Source organism: Lepidochelys kempii, chromosome 4 (assembly GCF_965140285.1).
Source record: "Lepidochelys kempii isolate rLepKem1 chromosome 4, rLepKem1.hap1, whole genome shotgun sequence".
Taxonomy (NCBI): domain Eukaryota; kingdom Metazoa; phylum Chordata; order Testudines; family Cheloniidae; genus Lepidochelys; species Lepidochelys kempii.
In genome coordinates this window covers 106,145,376-106,168,302 of record NC_136383.1, presented here as the reverse complement: position 1 = coordinate 106,168,302, position 22,927 = coordinate 106,145,376, and the positions used below count along the sequence as shown (strand labels likewise).

Here is a 22,927-nt window from a genome sequence, read left to right as displayed (position 1 = left end):
CAAGGGCTCAATATAATTGAAAAAATATATCATTATTTAGCATCCATTCACATCTATGAAGAGATGTTTAGAGGTTTTACATTGTGGCTAGATTCTGATCCCTTTATTCATGCCAATAGTCCTTTGCTAAAGCAAAGAAGAAACTTGTTCCTAGCGAGTTTGAGTCATTGTTTGCATGTATTTAAATTATTACCTGTTCTATCACGCTTATGGGAATGGGGCAGCAAAGTGACAGACTCTTGGACCAGATCCACAGCTAATATAAATGGGTATCGCTTCAATAAAGTTAATGGAGCTACACCGATTTACGCTGTCTGACAATCTGGCCCCCTCTGTCTTTACAAGTCTTAACTTTTATCTCAGATTATAGATTTTAAAGAAATATTCAATATTTATTCAGAGTGTATGCTGACAAGGGTTAATGCATACTTGCTACTAAGATGTTTAGGTGATGAAATAGTATTGATTCACATAGTTAGCACTGAATATCAGACTAGCTGTAAAAAATGCCATTTTTAAAACTAAAAATCTCTACAGCATGGTGAGTGACTATAAAGTATTGTGTATATGTAGAAAAGTTAAAAAAAAGAGGATACTTAGAAGAAAGCGTGAACAGCCTGCATGAAACAGATTTTCCATATCTTGCCTTGGAAACAATATGAAAGACCTGGAAAGAATTTACATGTATGATAGTCTAGCTGTTCATTGTGTTTATTAATAATTGCATATGAAGGTAGTGGTACTTTCTCTACAGAGAAAGCCCCTTTCCCCCCCCTCCACACCAGCATTTCATCTCAATTTTACTTTATCCCGTTCCCCTGTAATTTTGATTTCTCTAAACCTTACTGCTTTCCAGTACTTGTTTCAAGTACAGCTTGCCCTTTCACTGTACTGTCATGGATGGAAAGGTACAAACAATGCTTTGTAGACACATGGCAATTGGTAGTTTATATCTCCTTGTGTTAAGTCCAGCAAAATAAATAGACTTGTGACTGCTTTTACTGTAGAATTGAAAACTACTGAAAGTTTAGCTCTACCACACAGAAAATGTGGAAGCGGTTTAATGAGACACTTGGCAGTGTAATACAGGATAATTCCATGGTGCCTAGTGCTGCTCAAGTTATTCATCAGAGAGTTGAATTTTTGTGATTGTAGCACTGTAAGTTTCCATGCAAACTGTGGGCTCAGCCTTTGCTGGCATATGCCAATGGGCCACTCGTATTTCAATGTTGGTTTAAAATATTCCACTTTTTGTTCTGATGCTCTATAGGGTGACCAGATATCCTGATTTTATAGGGACAGTCCCGATTTTGGGAGTTTTTTCTTATATGGGCACCTATTCCTCCCCACCTCCGTCCTGATTTTTTACATTTGCTATCTGGTCACCCTAATGCTCTATGCTCTTTAAGGAAGGGACTTTGCCTTCGTTTATATTTGGAAAGCAATTAGCACACAGTGGGCACAACCAGAAGCAAGAGTTACAACTATAGGATCATATGCTTATGACTTGTGAGGATATATTGCAAGATTCACTGAGACAGATTGGATCACAGCTTGCATCAGCATTAGATTTCATACCTTGGAAATATTACTTTCATACACTGTGCAAAGAATCTTTTTTGACATATTACTTTAAAAAAGAAATCTTTTCCATTTCAGTGCTTGCATCATTGTAGGTGGGAGCCTCTCAAAGTAGCACTGAAAATCATGACTAAAGTAAATTACTATGTTAAGGACAGTGGAATTGATTCTCCATTCCCTTACCCTTTTTATAGGCATTTGTACCTGTGCAAAACAGATATAAACTGCTACTATTTTGATGTGGTGATGGAGGTGTTCACTGACTTTACACAGGTGTAAATAACATAAGGGCCAAGGAAGTGGACGATGAGGCCCTGCGACACTAGGTTTCAGCTTCTCTGCAGTGTCCACTTTTTCTTTGAAATATTGTTTCCAAAGTTTCAGTGCTTACCCTTGGGGAAGACAGTAAACTCGGAAGTGAATATTGCAGTGATAGTATTTACATTCTGCATCTGAATGAGAAAAGACCTTTATTAAATCAACTTGTGGGTAGCTGTGGGCCAGAATTCTGTTAATCAGCCTGTCTGGTGGCTGAAAGTTACTTGCTCAGATGCTTTCTGTTTCACTTAGCTAGAGGTTAGGGATGGGGGAAGTGTACATCTTTTGGTAACACTTAAGAAGTCCAGCCTCTACATGATTCTATTTTCAGAGACCCTTGATAACATCAGGCAGTCAGAGTTGGCTGCTACTGTAATATTCTTCCTGGAAACAGCTGCTGAGGGCAGTTACTTCAAGGAATTAGGGTATTCAGGTTGTATTCTCCATCTTGGACATTGATCAGACATCAAATTTAATATTTTTATGTATATATTTAGCTATATAGCACCTCTCCTCTGCCACCTTCTCCCTCCTTCACTCCTCCCGACCCCAACTTGCTCAATGTGCTTCAGGATAATGAAATAATAACATAAAAAAGCAATAATAAAAATAAATGATGTACCTGTGGAACTCCAGACACCTTAGTGTTATGAGGCATCCTCATTATGAAAATGTGTTCTGCCAAATTCTTGATCTTAGAAGATTTCTTGTTTAGTGGGATGAAAGAGGTTGTTCACCAAGTAGAGTTTTCAACCCTTCATGCCTCTGGAGATCACCCCAGTCTCATTTTCATGTTACCTCAGTAATAGGGGAGGCCGAATCCTTGAGTTACTCCTTGAATTTGGATATAGCAAAACAGTTTTAAATGTATTTTGTAGGTGATAGAACCTGTGATGGGTGGTGAAAACAAGCTGCCAGTCCAACCCTAAACCTGGATTTTAGACACTTTTTTTAATGTTTGCATTTAAATTTTAGAGGGCTGCTATTGCTAAGCAATTTTGTTGCAAGCTGTTTTAATGCTGAAGTTAACATATACTAATGCAGCTTGTCTAACAGGACTGGGTTGTTCTGACATGCATGGGACTATGAGAATGGCTCCAGGCAAATGAAAACACACTGTTCAAACAAGCAAGAGTGTTTTTTCCAGCTGTGTAAAGACCATTTTCTGTGTGCCCTCCGAGTTGCTATGTCTACACTACTGTTAAAACTTGACTAATAACAAATGTGTAAAGGCACAGTTGTTGCTATCAGGATATTACCATAATTTTCCTGAACAGTGTGGGAGGAGGAGAACGTTTTCCTTATGAATGTCATGATACTATGCTATAGAACGGTTTCAGAGTAACAGCCTTATTAGACTGTATTCGCAAAAAGAAAAGGAGTACTTGTGGCACCTTAGAGACTAACCAAATTTTTTGAGCATAAGCTTTCGTGAGCTACAGCTCACTTCATCGGATGCATACTGTGGAAAATACAGAAGATGTTTGTTTTTATACACACAAATCATGAAAAAATGGGTGTTTATCACTACAAAAGGTTTTCTCTCCCCCCACCCCACTCTGCTGCTGGTAATAGCTTATGTAAAGTGATCACTCTCCTTACAATGTGTATGATAATCAAGGTGGGCCATTTCCAGCACAAATCCAGGTTTTCTCTCCCCCCCTGCACACACACACAAACCCACTCTCCTGTTGGCTATAGAAGGCGGTGACTGTCTGTGACTTTCTCCCTCAGCCAATGTTGAACACAAATAGCCCTTGAAGGAGGGATTGGAAACTGACTCTCCTCCCTCCCACATGAGTGCCCTAGCTACTGGGCTATCAAGACATTCTCATTATCTCTCTGGCCCAATGACCATTTAATTATTTATACAAAGTGAAATAGTTTCAACAGGAGCAATTGCGTGACACCTACCCCTTAGCCCAGTGGTTAGTACACTCCCCAGGGAGACAGGGGAACTGGGGGAACAGGCAGAGTGGGGACTTGAACATGGTTTTCCTGCATCCTTGATGAGTGCTCTAACAACTGGGATATTGAATAGAAGGGGGGAAGAAGCACCACCATCTCCTCCTCTGATGTGGGCCCTGATCTGGACCAGATCTGGCTCTATAGGCAGTATAGGCAGGGGAACATCTAGTTTCAGACTCCAGCCAGGGTTTATATGTGAGCTTGGTGCTGAGCCTCAGGGCAGAGGTGGCTTTACACGTGTCCACCAGCAGAAATTTAGGCACCCAGAGAACTTTGCTGGCACAAATTTAGACAGCTAAAGAATTTAGGCACTTACAGGGTGAGGGGGCAACTCCACAGGGGTTTTGAGGATCTGATTTCTGGATTTAGGCACCTAAATCCCTTTGTAGATCTATCCCTGAGTTGTATAATGGCTCAGAGCAGGTCTATACAATACAGAACTTAAAATTCCAGTGGCCTCCACAGCTTTGTCCATGTTAATAATCTCATTAGTGTTACCACAGTTGGAGATGAATTGATGGTAGCAGCCAACTGATATTTTTAGCAAATATTTCCTACATACATAGCCTTTAGAGAACAACTTTCTGGAATATCCTTACTTTGTAAAGGGCCTGGTCAAAGGAAAGGCTCAAACGTTAACAATATTTAGCCATTTTTTTGCTAGAAGGGCTCTACCATGGTTCTTTTCTTATATCCATGCTATAATTGTAACTGCCCAGTGCTTAATTTGTGTCAGGACCAAGCCCTGGCACCTCTAGGCTTGGCAGTTCATAGCCCTGGCACCTCTGGGCTTGTTCCATCAGTTATTAATGTAAAAAATTGTTGAGTCCCTGCACCTAATTGCTTATGCCCTGGCACCTCTTTCATTACAAATTAAGCGTGGTGGTAACTGTCTGTACAGATGTTTATAACACTGAAGCTTTATTTACATGCAGTAATTTAGCCTTTGTTAAAAACAGCTGTCAGCAACAGATGTGGCTGAACCAATGCTAAAAACAGTTAAACTGCAGGTGAAGACAAGACCCAACCCTGATCAGCACCCAGAGTATAGGAATGTGCCTGAATGGCACAAATGGGCCCTATGATTTGGCTTCTAAAATAAACATCCTGGAAAGATTAATGGAAATGGAGAAAGCAGGGTTGTAATTCTCATATATTCAGCCAACACTAAAAATAGCAGGTCCCTCTTCAGATCCATACATTGGAATACTATTTCAGGACTACAATTACACAGTTAAGCACCAGAAAATAGAGAAAAAGTTACAGCAGTAATTTAAGTTGTTTTCTACAGAAGGCAAAATGAATGAAGAATTAAAACAACCTGTAAACTTAAACTTTAGAAAGTGTGACATTCTTTGCTTCAGTAGCAGCCAAAACTAAATACATTTACAAATAGGGAGAGGAAATCATATTCTCTGCTTCTTTTTCAACCCCAGCTGCTAGTCAAATTTCGGGGTCTTGAGGCTGTTCCAGTTGGACGTAGAAATTGATGGAGTCTGGTATTCTCGTTGTGCAATCTTATTTATTTACAAGGAATGTACAAAGTCCTCCTTTTCTGATTGCAGGAGGAACCAAGGACAAAAGAAGTTCCTTAGCGTACTGCTCCAAGCCTCTTTATCCAACAAACCTGAGGCTTTCTCTCTAGCTTTTCCCAGGTCACACCATACTCACAGGATATTGCTTGGCTTTCTTGCTTTTCACCTCTGCTACTCTTTTTGTTCTTTTGTGTTCTCAGTTTGTATGTGTTGTGCCTTCCTTCAGCTCCCGACCATTTTGCGCGCACACACACCTGGTTACAATACCCCGTGGAATCCCCCGGTCCACATGGTACTTGTTTCTGGGCAGACTTTATTGGCCTTGTTTTAGACTTTGTGGCCCCATAAATGTCTCTACAATGCTCTTAAATGAAGGCTTTGTTCACACATCCATTTGAATGAGGTTTTAACTCAGCCCATAACAAGCATTCACTCAGCTCATAACACCCCTCAGCTCCATTTTACTCATCTTCCCAATGAGGCCTAAAATGGTGCTATCCAATAACCCATTCCAAATAGGAAGAAAACAAACAATTTAACACAAATTATTACAAATGATACAAGCGTAGCTATTTACATAATCCTTGGGATAGACCCTAGACAGGCCTGTCCCAAATAAATGAAGTGGCATACAGAATGCAGTTGGGTCCCAAGACTAAATCCAAGCATAACTATTTACAGTGTCTTTCTGTCAGAGTAGTTTCACTTCACCAACATAAAATTTTATTCCCACCCAAATCTGTTAGGGGGCTTTTTTCTCCATGGATTTCCTTTCAGTGTGCTCCTGAGGTGTGTCATTTGTTTCTGTGGAACTGCTGGCAGTGACAGTCCCTGCCCATTCTGTCTGGGTATGGGACTCATTACTGTCACAACATTCCCAGCCTCAGTATCCACAGTTACATTCTCCAAATTGGAGAGTAACCTTGCTGAAATCCTATCTCCCTTATATTGCCTTCGATGGTCCTTCTGGATAACTTTGGGTTTAGTCCTGGGATCCAACTGTATCCTGTATTCCACTTTGTTTATTTGGGACAGTACTCTATAGGGTCCATCCCAAGGCTTATCCAGTTTAGGGGTCCTACCTTTCTTCTAGGAATGTGGAACCAGACTAGGTCCTTGCTTCTAAAAGATTCTCTATATGCCATGATGCCACAGAAGCTTTTCATTTTATCAGAGGCTATCCTCAAATTTTCTCCAGCAAAAGTGTGAGTTTTTTCAGTTTTGGGTTCCATTCCCTTTGTTCCTTTTCAGGAACTCCATACTAGAGGTTTGCCGGGGTCCATAGATCATGCCCAAACATGGGGAACACTTTTTGTACTCTCATTGCTATTTTGTATGCCATCAAAAGGAATCAGAGTAACAGCCATGTTAGTCTGTATTCACAAAAAGAAAAGGAGTACTTGTGGCACCTTAGAGACTAACCAATTTATTTGAGCACAAGCTTTTGTGAGCTACATCATCATGCATCCGATGAAGTGAGCTGTAGCTCACGAAAACTTATGCTCAGATAAATTGGTTAGTCTCTAAGGTGCCACAAGTACTCCTTTTCTTTTATCAAAAGGAATGGAATATGCTGGGCCCAGTCCCTTTGGTGGTGCTCTACAAATGTAGCCAGCTGAACCTCCAAAGTCCTATTGATCCCTCCACCATCCCATCAGATTGTGGGTTTGCTTTTGTGGATGCCTAGAATCTCACAAACCTGTTGAAACACTTTGGATTCCAAGTTTCTCCCTTGCTCTGTAACTCACTCGGGATCCAAATCTAGTGAATACCTTCACTAAGACCCCTGCTACCATCACAAGCTCTTGATTTCTTATTGGATATACCTCAGGTCATTTTTTGAAATCATCTCTAGCTACCAGCAAATATTGTTTGCCCACCTCTGTCTCAGGCAACAGCATAAGAGCATCAATCGCAATACTCTGGACTGGTGCATCCCACAAGATCCTGCTGCAAAGGGGCTCTCCCAGTTTTAGGGGGACCCTTCTTTGTAAAGCAAGCATCACCTTTCCTGCACCAACTTTTTATGTCCTGCCTTCATTTTACCCCATAGAAATTTTCTCTTGGCTAAGGTTTTGCAAATCCAAAATGTCCAGCAGTATTAAGATCATGACACACTGAAAAAGAAGGTTCTGATGTTATATCTGGTACAAACAGCTGTGTCCATCACCTGCTGTTTTCTCCCACCTTCTAGACAATATTTCGTATTGAAATTCCAGGCTTTCCCCGTGACCAGGAAGCTTTAATGGTGATAATAATATGGGAGGAGACCACATTCCAGGGTGGCTGTGTTTGCCCGTTGATTTTCTAATTACACACTATCATGAGATCAGAATCCTCTCTTTGGGAAGTTTTTAGTTTGTCCTGGGTTCCATTCCTGCAACCCTATCCCCATTGTTCCAGAGGATAAACTGGGAACACTGGGCACTTCTGCAAATTAGAGGAAGAGAGGCAGACCTGTTCCATTGAGCAACTAATTCCTTGCTCTCCTACTTGGGGCAGTGTTTTCAAATTAGTCTCCCAACAAGGCTATCTGGACAAGGCAGGAACATTACTATGCCTATGGCCACATCTGCGTGTGAAATCTTAACACTGCAGTTTTTCCAACCATCTGACAAGCTGTCCCAAAGACTTCCTGGATCTAAAGAGCCATTGCAGGGAAGCATTGGTTGGTCCTGACCATAATCTTCCTCCCATACAAATAGTGAGGAAAACATTGTGTAGATTTAACTGCTGCTGGAGTTCCTTTTGGTTGGTGCAGTAATTTCTCTCTGGGGAACATAGATTTTTGCTATAATAAGTTACCACCCGCTCAAGTCCCTTATGTTCTTGTGTCAATATTTTCCTCAAATCATAAGCACTAGCATCTGTGTCCAATAGAAAGGGGGTTTTGAAACATGAATAGGCCAAGAAAGGCACCATCACAAGAGAAAGGCCAAGAAATAGGCCAAGAAAGGCACCATCACCATCACCTCTGAAAATGCTACATCACACTGCTGACCACTGAAATGGTTTCCTTTTCTCACGCAGTCTATGCAGTGGTTTTGCAATAGTTGGAAACCGACAAATGAACTTTCTGTAATAGGAGCAGATCTCTAGAAAGGTACTGTCTGGGGAGTTGGGTAGCCTTTTTAGCATCTCTGGTCTAATAACCATTATGGCTGAGTCTGTGTTAACTATCCCTATACACAGCACGGATTGTAATATGCACTCGATAGCCAAACTCCTCTTACTGTTGTTTAGATCTGGGCTATGAAGCCAAAACTCTGGTCTGATCTTTGTACCTCCATAAGCTTTGCTCCTTCAACTTGGTGTCACCTGTTTCCTGGTCCAGGAGAGAGGCTTTCACTAGACACTTTAGACACTCTGTCTTGACCTGCCTTAAATTTATAATAGTCCTTCTTTTTGGGCCAGTTTTGTCACAGTACCAGAATTTAACTGACCTATTTTTGGATTATTGGCCATTTCCCCTTTTTTACAAACCACATATGTCATTTGTTCTAATCATTCAATATTGTCATGTACCAGATTTATATTCCCTCTTTCATCATATAGATTGGATTCAGAGCTGTACTTACAGGGCTAATGACAATCAGTTTCCATCTTCCTCACTAGCAGCTGCTTTCTCTTCTGGTGCACCATTGAAAGAAAAGCTTCAAGTTCTATGGGAAAATTTCACAGCCTCTTGGAGGGTCTTTGGTCTCCTTTTGCTGATCTTGATCAGCAAGTCCAAGTCCAGTTGAACATCTACAAATTGGTCCAATGCCAGTGTATCCTGGAAGGCCTCTGTAATATCTGGTATGCCAAGAACACAAGTCTCCACAGATACCCTGCCAGTTCAGGTAAGGGTTCTTTCCCTCTCCTTCCAGCTCCTAGCTGTGCCCTGGCCAGCTAAGATGATGCCTAGATCCAAACAACATGTCAAAAGTTTGGGTAAGTGTGACATTATTGACATAAGCTGGGACTATATAGATCATGGTTGCAACCAAAGTCCTGTAGTGGCTCCAAATCTTGTATGAAGGGAGTCAAATAAGGTGTCTAAGACAAGGTTATGGTTTGCTGGTTATGATTATGCTGTCTATGTGTGTGTATCATTTTTGTAGTTAAAGTTATGAATACTGACTGTATTTCAAACTTACGCTATGCTTCTCGGTGACACCCGGATAAGTTGGTTTCAGAGTAACAGCCGTGTTAGTCTGTATTCGCAAAAAGAAAAGGAGGACTTGTGGCACCTTAGAGACTAACCAATTTATTAGAGCATAAGCTTTCGTGAGCTACAGCTCACTTCCTCAGATGCATATCGTGGAAACTGCAGCAGGCTTTATATATACACAGAGAATATGAAACAATACCTATTCCCACCCCACTGTCCTGCTGGTAATAGCTTATCTAAAGTGATTTCCAGCACAAATCCAGGTTTTCTCACCCTCCACCCCCCCACACAAATTCACTCTCCTGCTGGTGATAGCCCATCCAAAGTGACAACTCTTTACACAATGTGCATGACAATCAAGCTGGGCTATTTCCTGCATAAATCCAGGTTCTCACATCCCCCCCACCCCCATACACACACAAACTCACTCTCCTGCTGGTAATAGCTCATCCAAACTGACCACTCTTCAAGTTAAAATCCAAGTTAAACCAGAACATCTGGGGGGGGGGGGGTAGGAAAAAACAAGAGGAAACAGGCTACCTTGCATAATGACTTAGCCACTCCAAGTCTCTATTTAAGCCTAAATTAATAGTATCCAATTTGCAAATGAATTCCAATTCAGCAGTTTCTCGCTGGAGTCTGGATTTGAAGTTTTTTTGTTTTAAGATAGCGACCTTCATGTCTGTGATCGCGTGACCAGAGAGATTGAAGTGTTCTCCGACTGGTTTATGAATGTTATAATTCTTGACATCTGATTTGTGTCCATTTATTCTTTTACGTAGAGACTGTCCAGTTTGACCAATGTACATGGCAGAGGGGCATTGCTGGCACATGATGGCATATATCACATTGGTGGATGTGCAGGTGAACGAGCCTCTGATAGTGTGGCTGATGTTATTAGGCCCTGTGATGGTGTCCCCTGAATAGATATGTGGGCACAGTTGGCAACGGGCTTTGTTGCAAGGATAAGTTCCTGGGTTAGTGGTCCTGTTGTGTGGTATGTGGTTGTTGGTGAGTATTTACTTCAGGTTGCGGGGCTGTCTGTAGGCAAGGACTGGCCTGTCTCCCAAGATTTGTGAGAGTGTTGGGTCATCCTTTAGGATAGGTTGTAGATCCTTAATAATGCGTTGGAGGGGTTTTAGTTGGGGGCTGAAGGTGACGGCTAGTGGCGTTCTGTTATTTTCTTTGTTAGGCCTGTCCTGTAGTAGGTAACTTCTGGGAACTCTTCTGGCTCTATCAATCTGTTTCTTTACTTCTGCAGGTGGGTATTGTAGTTGTAAGAAAGCTTGACAGAGATCTTGTAGGTGTTTGTCTCTGTCTGAGGGGTTGGAGCAAATGCGGTTGTATCGCAGAGCTTGGCTGTAGACGATGGATCGTGTGGTGTGGTCAGGGTGAAAGCTGGAGGCATGCAGGTAGGAATAGCGGTCAGTAGGTTTCCGGTATAGGGTGGTGTTTATGTGACCATTGTTTATTAGCACTGTAGTGTCCAGGAAGTGGATCTCTTGTGTGGACTGGACCAGGCTGAGGTTGGTGGTGGGATGGAAATTGTTGAAATCATGGTGGAATTCCTCAAGGGCTTCTTTTCCATGGGTCCAGATGATGAAGATGTCATCAATATAGCGCAAGTAGAGTAGGGGCTTTAGGGGACGAGAGCTGAGGAAGCGTTGTTCTAAATCAGCCATAAAAATGTTGGCATACTGTGGGGCCATGCGGGTACCCATAGCAGTGCCGCTGATCTGAAGGTATACATTGTCCCCAAATGTGAAGTAGTTATGGGTAAGGACAAAGTCACAAAGTTCAGCCACCAGGTTAGCCGTGACATTATCGGGGATAGTGTTCTTGACGGCTTGTAGTCCATCTTTGTGTGGAATGTTGGTGTAGAGGGCTTCTACATCCATAGTGGCCAGGATGGTGTTATCAGGAAGATCACCGATGGATTGTAGTTTCCTCAGGAAGTCAGTGGTGTCTCGAAGGTAGCTGGGAGTGCTGGTAGCGTAGGGCCTGAGGAGGGAGTCTACATAGCCAGACAATCCTGCTGTCAGGGTGCCAATGCCTGAGATGATGGGGCGCCCAGGATTTCCAGGTTTATGGATCTTGGGTAGTAGATAGAATATCCCAGGTCGGGGTTCCAGGAAATAGCCCAGCTTGATTGTCATGCACATTGTGTAAAGAGTTGTCACTTTGGATGGGCTATCACCAGCAAGAGAGTGAATTTGTGTGGGGGGGTGGAGGGTGAGAAAACCTGGATTTGTGCTGGAAATCACTTTAGATAAGCTATTACCAGCAGGACAGTGGGGTGGGAATAGGTATTGTTTCATATTCTCTGTGTATATATAAAGCCTGCTGCAGTTTCCACGATATGCATCTGAGGAAGTGAGCTGTAGCTCACGAAAGCTTATGCTCTAATAAATTGGTTAGTCTCTAAGGTGCCACAAGTCCTCCTTTTCTTTTTCCGGATAAGTTGGTGTCAGCTCTGCCTAGCCTGATTGATGACCCATTAAGGACCATCAGCTATACAATTGACCCATTGAGAGAAGGCTTGTGACTCAGCAAGGTATGCAGGGACATGCCTATTGACAGAACTCTGAGGTTCTCACAGGGCATGAGAATATAAAAAGCTGCTGCAGCTCCTCCATCTTGTCTTCAATCCTGCTTCTTACCTCTGGAGAACTTTGCTACACTGAAGTCACTGAACAAAGTACTGATGACCCATCCCAGCACTGGATGTACTCCAGAGACTTGATTTGAACCTGCAGTTTATTCTATCACTGCTGCAAGCCTGAACCAAGAACTTTGCCATTACTGTATATAATTGATTCCATTTAACCAATTCTAGCTCTCATCTGTGTCTTTTTCCTTTTATGAATAAACCTTTAGATTTTAGATTCTAAAGGATTGGCAACAGCGTGATTTGTGGGGTAAGATCTGATTGTATATTGACCTGGGTCTGGGGCTTGGTGCTTTGGGATCAAGAGAACCTTTTTTCTTTTCCTGGGGTATTGGTTTTCATAACCATTTGTTCCCGTAACGAGTGGCACTGGTGGTGATACTGGGAAACTGGAGTGTCTAAGGGAATTGCTTGTGTGACTTGTGGTTAGCCAGTGGGGTAACACCAAAGTCGTCTCTGTTTGGCTGGTTTGGTTTGCCTTGGTGTGCATAGAAACCCCAGCCTTGGGCTGTAACTGCCCTGCTTTTAGCAATTTGTCCTGAATTGGCACTCTCAGTTGGGTCCCGCCAGAAGCAGCATCGTTACAGTGACGTAGTCGTGCTAGGATCCACAGAACCAGGTCAATTAAGCTTTGGGTCAAAACCCAAAGCTATCCAAATTTGAATTTTGGTATTGAGAGTTTTGTTGGTTAAAGAGCAGTTGCAACGGGTGAGCAAACAGCATATGAGGGCCTTGGCAAAAAAGCCCCGGAAAATTTGTGTTCAGAAAAGGGGATAAGCTTTAGAAAGAAAGCTACAAACCAAGAACTGAGAAATCTGTTAATGGCCAGTGATTAGGAGGCAGGAGCACAGCCCTTACCTGATGCTACAGAAGCTGCAGAAGCAAGTGGAATGCAAAAGGCAGCAAACAAATGGCAACTTGAGCATGAACAGAAACTAGAGAAATTCAATGGGTGAGAAAGCAAAGGATTGCTGCTGAGGAGAGGGTTCACCAGCTGCGACAAGAAACTGCCAGAATTCAGTTGGAAGTCAAAAAAGCAATCGAGAAACTGTATCCTCTTGAAATTTCAGTTTATAACAATGTTTGTATGTTATATTGCTCTGACCAGGGGGAGGAGGTGGGAAATAGCTGCTTGTCTGTGGAAAAAAGCAGTTTGTCTGTGAATGAAGTTTCTGAATATCTGTCTAATGTCTCAGAAGTGAATCTGGAATTAGATCAAGCACAGAACTCATTGGTCAGGACAATGTTTCTCAGGAGCACATTAAAGTGGATGGTCAAGTGGAAGCCCAACTGAGGAAGGAAAGGGTAGATTTTTGATGGGTAATGTATTATAGGCTAGTACAGCTTATAAAAGTGAACCTGAAAAGGGTAACTGGACTATAAGGTGGATAGAAAGCTGGCTAGATTGTCGGGCTCAATGGGTAGTGATCAATGGCTCCATGTCTAGTTGGCAGCCGGTATCAAGTGGAGTGCCCCAAGGGTTGGTCCTGGGGCCGGTTTTGTTCAATATCTTCATAAATGATCTGGAGGATGGTGTGGATTGCACCCTCAGCAAGTTTGCCGATGACACTAAACTGGGAGGAGAGATAGATACGCTGGAGGGTAGGGATAGGATACAGAGGGCCCTAGACAAATTGGAGGATTGGGCCAAAAGAAATCTGATGAGGTTCAACAAGGACAAGTGCAGAGTCCTGCACTTAGGACGGAAGAATCCAATGCACCGCTACAGACTAGGGATCGAATGGCTCGGCAGCAGTTCTGCAGAAAAGGACCTAGGGGTCGAGAAGCTGTGGACGAGAAGCTGGATATGAGTCAACAGTGTGCCCTTGTTGCCAAGAAGGCCAATGGCATTTTGGGATGTATAAGGAGGGACGTGATAGTTCCCCTCTATTCGACACTGGTGAGGCCTCATCTGGAGTACTGTGTCCAGTTTTGGGCCCCACACTACAAGAAGGATGTGGAAAAATTGGAAAGAGTCCAGCGGAGGGCAACAAAAATGATTAGGGGACTGGAACACATGACTTATGCGGAGAGGCTGAGGGAACTGGGGATGTTTAGTCTACGTAAGAGAAGAATGAGAGGGGATTTGATAGCTGCTTTTAACTACCTGAAAGGGGGTTCCAAAGAGGATGGCTCTAGACTGTTCTCAGTGGTAGCAGATGACAGAACAAGGAGTAATGGTCTCAAGTTGCAGTGGGGGAGATTTAGGTTGGATATTAGGAAAAACTTTTTCACTAGGAGGGTGGTGAAACACTAGAATGCGTTACCTAGGAAGTCTCCTTCCTTAGAAGTTTTTAAGGTCAGGCTTGACAAAGCCCTGGCTGGGATGATTTAATTGGGGATTGGTCCTGCTTTTGAGCAGGGGGTTGGACTAGATGACCTCCTGAGGTCCCTTCCAACCCTGATATTCTATGATTCTATGTTTCTATGATTCTATGATTTGCTGGAAGTAGCTGAGTGTAGTGAGAAGAGCAGCAGTTTATCTGTTGGGAGTGGCAATGTGCCTGGTAAGGAAAGTTTGGATGAGCCTAGGCAGCCTTGTGAGCTGATGGCTTTGTCCAGTTAGCAGTTTGGGAAGGCAAGGATAGTGGAAGATGAGTGTCCCTATAATTTACCTGTTACCTGTGTGGAGAATTGTGACAGTGAAGGGAAAGTGCCTGTGTCTGTCGGGGTATTGACTTGCTTATGGAGGGAGCTACGCCAGGCTCCAAGCAGTTGTCTGTGAACAGCCCTGTGTGCTGGGACAAGGGAAATGAGATCCCAAGCTGTGTGTCTGGTAAAGGAGAATGTGTCTCTGGCTCTTCTTTGTCTGTGGAGCAGACAGAAGGTGCCTTTCTGCCTGTGATGGCTGAGAATATTGCAGTTGTCTCAGAGTTAGTTCTGGATTCAACTAAAGCCCAGGAAGGGAATGGTCCTAAGTTTGTGTCTGCTAGGGAGAATGGCATGTAACTAGGTCGCATCCAGTTAGTGTCTATGCAAAATCCCAGAGACCAGACAATTCTGGTGCTTGTATTTTGCCTGTTGCTAGTGTGTTGTTGGGAAAGGGTGTAGCAACTCTGTCTAATCACGGTGAGATCCTAGCCAGGGCACAAGGAGAGCAGAAAGGTGATTTGATTGTGTTACCTACTGAGGGTGTGTAGCAAGAAGGAAAAGATTCCTGAGCTTGTGTGTGGCAAAGGGAAGGAGAATGCCTCTAACCTTTTATCTAGGAAGTCTAGAAGTTTGCCTGAAAGGGGATTGTGAAGGAATCCGCCTGATGGGCCAGAGTTGATTCTGGATGTAAGTGAGACCCAGAAAGAGTCTGTTGTTGCTCAGAGAAGTGTTCCTTTAGAGCAAGCCCTAGGTGAAGAGGGTAAAGGCAGAATTGCTGTGAGGGTTGAATTGCTGCTTAGAAAAGCTCCTGGGGAAAGGAATCCTCATGGTAGTCTGTGCAAGCAGTTTACTGCAACTGAAGGGTGTGAAAGTGATGTAATCAAGAAAGTTTCAGTTCCTAACAGCCAGAAATTTTCTGTTGTGAATGGATCCACATGTGTGAATGACTTTCCTTTTGAAAGATCCAGTGTGGATAGCTTTGAGAAGGTCTCAGATGGAGTGAAAGCTGTTAAGAAAGTTGAACAGTCCTATAAGGAAGTGGCTGTGTTTGGCCAGCTTGTTGGGGAGACAAGGTTGTGGAGAGAGGAATGTCTCCATGCTGATTCTGTAAGTGGACAGTCTGTGTCTCAGGTTCAGAGGGAAGACTGGGTAGCTGAGTCTGCAGAGCAGAACAGCTGTGCAGTTAATCTCTCGAGAATGCAGGGGATGGCAGGTAAACTCTCATCTCTAGACACTTTGGATATGACTTGTCGTCTCTCAGTGAACTTAACATCTAATTCCATGTGGAATCAGAGGTTGGTAAGGGAAGGACAACAGAACGTTGAGTCTAGCTTGTCAGTGAAAATGGATGATTTCTCTTTAAGACAGAGTCCAGCCTTGGAATTGGTAGCAGTGAAGGATCTGAACACTGGTGAACAGGCTCCTGTCTGTTTGAATGCAAATTACCTGACTGACTGGGAGAATAAAGACTTGCTAATATTTAGCCCTTAGCAGAGAAAGCGCACCCAATCAGCCAGTGAATTCTGTTAAGCAAGGGAAATCAGGGCTTGATCCTTCAGGTCAAGGAGGAAAGAGAGACATTAATTTTGCAAAGGGAAGCCACAGGCTGACCCTAAAAGGCCCAAACCCCAATGGTATTGAGCCAGAGGTGTGGCAAGTCAAACCTGACTGTAGATGGACTTGAATTTGTTGTTATTGCTTATGGTAATTTTTGTAACTAATGTGTTGCTATTACCAAGAACTGTAAAGATGTACAATGTGCCTAATCTTTTGAAAAAACCCTTGAATACGTTAAAAGTGATACATAAGAACACACTTTATGTTAAAAGGCCTTGTAATACTGATGATGCAAAGTTAATGCCTATAAACCGTCTTGACACTTTTCACAGGGAAAAAGACATTCCAAACCTGATGTGCTGTATGAAAGGGGAAACTGAGGCACAGTACCACATTGCTTTCACGGCTAAATGCCAAGATTCCTGTACTATGGACAACATTAATAGCTACATTGACTCGATGTTAATTGGGTTCCAAACATTTGCCAGAGTTTGTATGAATAAAGACAGGTTTCAGAGTAATAGCCATGTTAGTCTGTATTCGCAAAAAGAAAAGGAGTACTTGTGGCACCTTAGAGACTAACCAACTTATTTGAGCATAAGCTTTTGTGAGCTACAGCTCACTTCATCGGATGCATACTGTGGAAACTGCAGAAACATTATATCTGTCTAATCTAATTATATTTGTGTATATAATGTTTCTGCAGTTTCCACAGTATGCATCCGATGAAGTGAGCTGTAGCTCACGAAAGCTTATGCTCAAATAAATTGGTTAGTCTCTAAGGTGCCACAAGTACTCCTTTTCTTTTTGTATGAATAAAGTAGCTATGTTCTTTAGCTCTTGGCAAGATCACACGAGACTGACAGGAACCATGCTGCAAAAGCAGATCCAATCCACTATTGTTCTAACCAAGTTTTACCTTGAATTTGTAAAGAGATTCAATCATGTTATTGAACATGACTTTGATAAACCACTTCTGTTATACACCAATACTCGCTGTAGTAAGACAGAACCAAGGATAGGAAGCTCTTGGGATGCAGTCAGTGATGTTTGTGTCATCCCTTTCTGAATCAATTTTGCGTTGGGGCTGTGACGTTATTGACATAAGCTGGGACCGTATAGATCATTGTTGCAACCAAAGTCCTGTAGTGGCACCAAAGCTTGTATAAAGGGAGTCAAATAAGGTGTCTAAGACAAGGTTATGGTTTGCTGGTTATGATTATGCTGTCTATATGTGTGTATCATTTTTGTAGGTAAAGATATGAATACTGACTGTATTTCAAACTTACGCTATGCTTCTCGGTGACACCCCAGATAAGTTGGTGTCAGCTCTGCCTAGCCTGATTGATGGCCCATTAAGGACTATCAACTATACAATTGACCCATTGAGAGAAGGCAGACATGCCTTGTAACTCAGCAAGGTATGCAGGGACATGCCTATGGACAGAACTCTGAGGTTTTTCCAGGCCATTTGATGGACTGCTTGTCTTTGGAACAAAGAAAGAAAGACCACACGGCATGAGAATATAAAAAGCTGCTGCAGCTCCTCCATCTTGTCTTCAATCCTGTTTCTTACCTCTGGAGAACTTTGCTACGCTGAAGTCACTGAACAAAGTACTGATGACCCATCCCAGCACTGGATGTACTCCAGAGACTTGATTTGAACGTGCAGTTTATTCTCTCTCTGCTGCAAGCCTGAACCAAGAACTTTGCCATTACTGTATATAATTGATTCCATTTAACCAATTCTAGCTCTCATCTGTATCTTTCTCCTTTTATGAATAAACCTTTAGATTTTAGATTCTAAAGGATTGGCAACAGCGTGATTTGTGGGGTAAGATCTGATTGTATATTGACCTGGGTCTGGGGCTTGGTGCTTTGGGATCAAGAGAACCTTTTTTCTTTTCCTGGGGTATTGGTTTTCATAACCATTTGTTCCCGTAACGAGTGGCACTGGTGGTGATACTGGGAAACTGGAGTGTCTAAGGGAATTGCTTGTGTGACTTGTGGTTAGCCAGTGGGGTAAAATCAAAGTCTTCTCTGTTTGGCTGGTTTGGTTTGCCTTGGTGTGCATAGAAACCCTAGCCTTGGGCTGTAACTGCCCTGCTTTTAGCAATTTGTCCTGAATTGGCACTCTCAGTTGGGTCCTGCTAGAACCAGCATTGTTACAGTAAGTTCTAAAGCACAATCAGAGCTGGGTCTCTCAAGTTTGCTGCTAGTAACCCTCCTTTCTATCCTTCCTCTCAGCCATTCAGCTACAAGGTTGAACTGGGCCAAAAAAGCTTCCCCGGGAGTTTTTTTTCCTCAAAGATTTTGCCTTATTTGAGCTGAGACAGCCTGACCTCTCCCCCTAGGTCTCTGTAGGTTACAAATGGGGTAGAAAGCTGTTGTAAATGTCCAATCTTAACCAAGTGTGCTAGGTAGCTCAATTCTCTCCAGGTTGCTGCCTTCCACTGGTCTGTGACCCTTTGATTTACTTCCAGAGGTGAATTTTTAGCTCCATAAGTCCTTGCTGCAGCTCATCTTGGTTGGCAAATTGAAGCTTGGCTAAAGCTTGCTTAGCCTCCACTATTTCATAGAAGAAATGCTGGTCTATGCCAGTCAGATTGCTGGTCACCTCATCACTATTCCAGCACGGACATGTCCAGACCAATCTGTCTGGATGCTTTGTAGTTGTTGCTCCCACAGAGATTTCATTTCTTTCTGGCAAACCTCCGGGTGCTGCTTCAATTCCATTTGTGAAGCTTCCAGCTCCTGTTTCGGGTCTTGTTTTAAGTTCTTCTGGCTACTTCTGATTTTTGCAAGCATCCTCATTATTTGTTCCATCTTGGTTCAGCAGAAATACCAGCTCACAATCTTTCTCCTTGGAAACTGGATCCCAAGGCGGACACCAGTGTTGCCCCTTTTTGAGCCAAGTGGCTAGTCAAATTTTGGGGCCCTGGGGATTTTCCAGAAATTGATGGAGTCTGATTGTCTCTTTTACCCAATCTTGTTTATTTACAAGTAATGTACTAAGTCCTATTTCTCCAAACACAGGAGGAACCAAGAACAAAAGGAGCAGTTTCTTAGATTACAGCCCCAAGCCTCTTTAGCCAACAGATCCAAAAGCTCTATCTCTAGCTTTACCCAGGGTCACACCATGCTCACAGGCTATTGCTTCGCTTTCTTGCTTTTTGCCTCTGCCTCTCTCCGTTGTTGTGTGTTCTCAGTTTCTGTATGTTCTCCCTTCCCTCATCCTCCCATACCTCCCCCCAGTCACAATACCCAGTGGAACCCCTTGCCCCCATGGTGTTAGTTTCTGGGCAGACTCTGTTAGATCTTGTTTTAGGTGTGACTTCTTAACTGTCTCTTAAAAGTCTCTTAAATGATGGGCATATTCACACATCAGCTTGAATGAGGTTTTAATTCAAATCATAACAAGCTTTTATGCAGCTCATAACGGTATAGCTTGTATTGGCCTAAGTTTCACAAGTAAAGCTACAATATGGGTTCACAAAGAAAATGCATTAATTCAATAAGGTTAATAAAGAACAGAGTTCAAGGATCTGTTGGTTTTAGAGGTAATCCTTTCTCTTGTCATACACCGAAGAGTGTTTTCATCAGACTCTAACATTAATCAATGTATTTTCTTAATGTCAGACCATGGCTCCTTGGCCTGAGTTGGAAAACTCTCAACCCAATAACTATACTGAAGACTCCTCCAAGCAAGACAAGGCCATGTCTGAAAAAGATGGAGAAAATCACAAAGGTAAATTATCTGCTCCCGTATAATTTACATGGCTATAAAAACCTTACATTTGTGCTACGGGGAAAGATGGCAAGTAATCATTTTGGTTTGTTTGTGTTTTTATTTCAACAGGCAATGTTCAAAGTAAAGGTGGACTTCAGCCTGCACATTCCAACATTTCCTTGATAGATGAGCCAGGGCAAGAAGACCCTTGGAGTATGCCAGTGCTTCAGGACACTGGGGTCAAGTGGGCAGGTACAACCTGTCAATACACAACTTATTTACATGTCTTTATTTCTTCTCGTCTTCTGCGCTCTTTATCTTAGGCATTTCTTCTCAAATGTTAGTTTCTGTAGAAATGAACTTAAGATCCTCCTCTTAGGCACACAGGTTTTAAAATGTTGGCATTAACCACTCTGCTTCAGTTTCCCCATTGGTAAAATGGGGCTATAATATTTCCTCAGATCCTGTGGGTGTTGAGATTACAATACGTTTACCCACCATTTTAAAGCACTGTGAGAGCTGTGGATGAAAGCTGTCAAGCAGTATGTTAATTTCAACCTTTCATTAACCCCACTATATGTGGTAAAAACCTAAAAGTGAACAGTTAAAAAAAAAAAAAAGAATGAATTTCAAACTTCCTGAGTCTTTAAAGTTTTTATGAAAAGCTTTTATGTGCAATGATGCTGTAGTTAAAATTTTATTAACAAGAGCATTCCTTTGGGTTTATCATCCACAAAGCTCACAATACTGTCCTTGACTCCATGGACTGTGGATGGGAGACTTGCTAGAAATGCTAAACTGTTCAAAAAGAAATGCCAAACACATCAATATGTGATACATAAAAACTTACCTTATGTTTTGCAGACCTGGATAACAAAGGAAAAATCATCTGTGTACTCACAGGGATAGCGAAGTTTATTGTCTTGCTTGGACTACTCTACTTCTTTGTGTGCTCCTTGGATATACTGAGCTCTGCCTTCCAGTTGGTAGGAGGTATGAAAACTCTTATGAAGTATCAGGTTAGGCTTTGGGTGGGCTGTTGAATCTAGTTCAATTCAAAATAAATTAACTAATCAAAAAATATTAACCTTGAGAACTCCTTTCATTTAAATATACAGAGGGAGGCCTCTGTGATTGAATGTTGATCTCCCTTTGTTTGCAGGATGCCTTTGTTTCCAGAATTCCAGAGTAGTGTTGACATTAGAGATTAGTGACCCCAGTTTATTTTGGAAGTCCCTTTTATTTTAGTGACTGTTAAATACACAGGTGTATTTGTATTTTCTTCAATATGTGAAAATGTTTTTACCGTGGACAGACTTAAAACTGGATGCTTATTGAAAGCTCTCATGATCCCAGGTTTCCTGTGCCCCATGCTCAGGTAACTGCTGCCAACACCAAGCCTTGCAGATAGAAATGTTATATCATGTCACCCTTTGCTCTGCTCCCTTATTTCTAGGATCTAGTCCCCTGGAGCAGGGCTCTTGCTGATAAAAACAGTAGGTGCTATCTCAACGCCAATGCAGGAAAATCCATTCACCACAGCTCCAGACTTGGTTAACAAACTCTTACTTTATTACTTACAAGTAAACCCATGAATGATCTAATTTCCACTTCATCTAGAGGTGCCCTTTACCCTCTCAAGCTTAGGAAAATGTTATTACAGATCCCAATTTTCAGGCTTCTTTCTCAGAAGCTGCTAGGTTCATGTCCTCCTAACCTGGTCTCCATGCCACCTTCCTGGTAGTGTTATAGACTCTGTCTTAGCAGCTTGGTCTCTTGGTTTTTAGTACTGTTTCTCTCCCTCTATGTGTGAAACTTGCAAGCTGCTAATTGTGTTAGTACATTCTAAGACAGAGTCTGTTCTCAAAGCAATTCTTTGTAACAACAACTACTCACACAGAGAAAGACTCAAAGCAATACTCTAACAACAGAAACAGCACCTAGAGACTCCCTGCCTTTTTGTTGTATTCATCTCGCTTTGTTAACAATTGTGATTAAAATAGAGATAGAGGATGTAGTGCCAATCTTTAAAAAAGGGAAGAAGGAAGATCCTGGGAACTACAGGCCAGTCAGCCTCACCTCAGTCCCTGGAAAAATCATGGAGCAGGTCCTCAAAGAATCAATCCTGAAGCACTTGCATGAGAGGAAAGTGATCAGGAACAGCCAGCATGGATTCACCAAGGGAAGGTCATGCCTGACTAATCTAATCGCCTTTTATGATGAGATTACTGGTTCTGTGGATGAAGGGAAAGCAGTGGATGTATTGTTTCTTGACTTTAGCAAAGCTTTTGACACGGTCTCCCATAGTATTCTTGTCAGCAAGTTAAGGAAGTATGGGCTGGATGAATGCACTATAAGGTGGGTAGAAAGCTGGCTAAATTGTCGGGCTCAACGGGTAGTGATCAATGGCTCCATGTCTAGTTGGCAGCCGGTATCAAGTGGAGTGCCCCAAGGGTCGGTCCTGGGGCCGGTTTTATTCAATATCTTCATAAATGATCTGGAGGATGGTGTGGATTGCACTCTCAGCAAATTTGCGGATGATACTAAACTGGGAGGAGTGGTAGATACGCTGGAGGGGAGGGATAGGATACAGAAGGACCTAGACCAATTGGAAGATTGGGCCAAAAGGAATCTGATGAGGTTCAATAAGGATAAGTGCAGGGTCCTGCACTTAGGACGGAAGAACCCAATGCACAGCTACAGACTAGGGACCGAATGGCTAGGCAGCAGTTCTGCAGAAAAGGACCTAGGGGTGACAGTGGACGAGAAGCTGGATATGAGTCAGCAGTGTGCCCTTGTTGCCAAGAAGGCCAATGGCATTTTGG

The 22,927-nt window shown here is 42.6% G+C and overlaps 1 protein-coding gene across 5 annotated transcripts in view; it reads left to right on the top strand.

The window, feature by feature from the left end:
• Positions 1 to 22,927, top strand: part of SLC34A2 (solute carrier family 34 member 2) — a 60,392-nt gene that overhangs the window by 11,839 nt on the left and 25,626 nt on the right. For 4 of the 5 annotated variants that reach the window (XM_073342355.2, XM_073342358.1, XM_073342359.2 and 1 more), the window contains exons 2-4: positions 20,012 to 20,120; positions 20,232 to 20,354; positions 20,967 to 21,095. In XM_073342355.2, the coding sequence (XP_073198456.1) occupies positions 20,012 to 20,120; positions 20,232 to 20,354; positions 20,967 to 21,095 (361 nt within the window). Of the gene's footprint in view, positions 1 to 9,022; positions 9,245 to 20,011; positions 20,121 to 20,231; positions 20,355 to 20,966; positions 21,096 to 22,927 lie in introns of those variants that run through there. The other variant, XM_073342356.2, reaches the window with a different exon arrangement.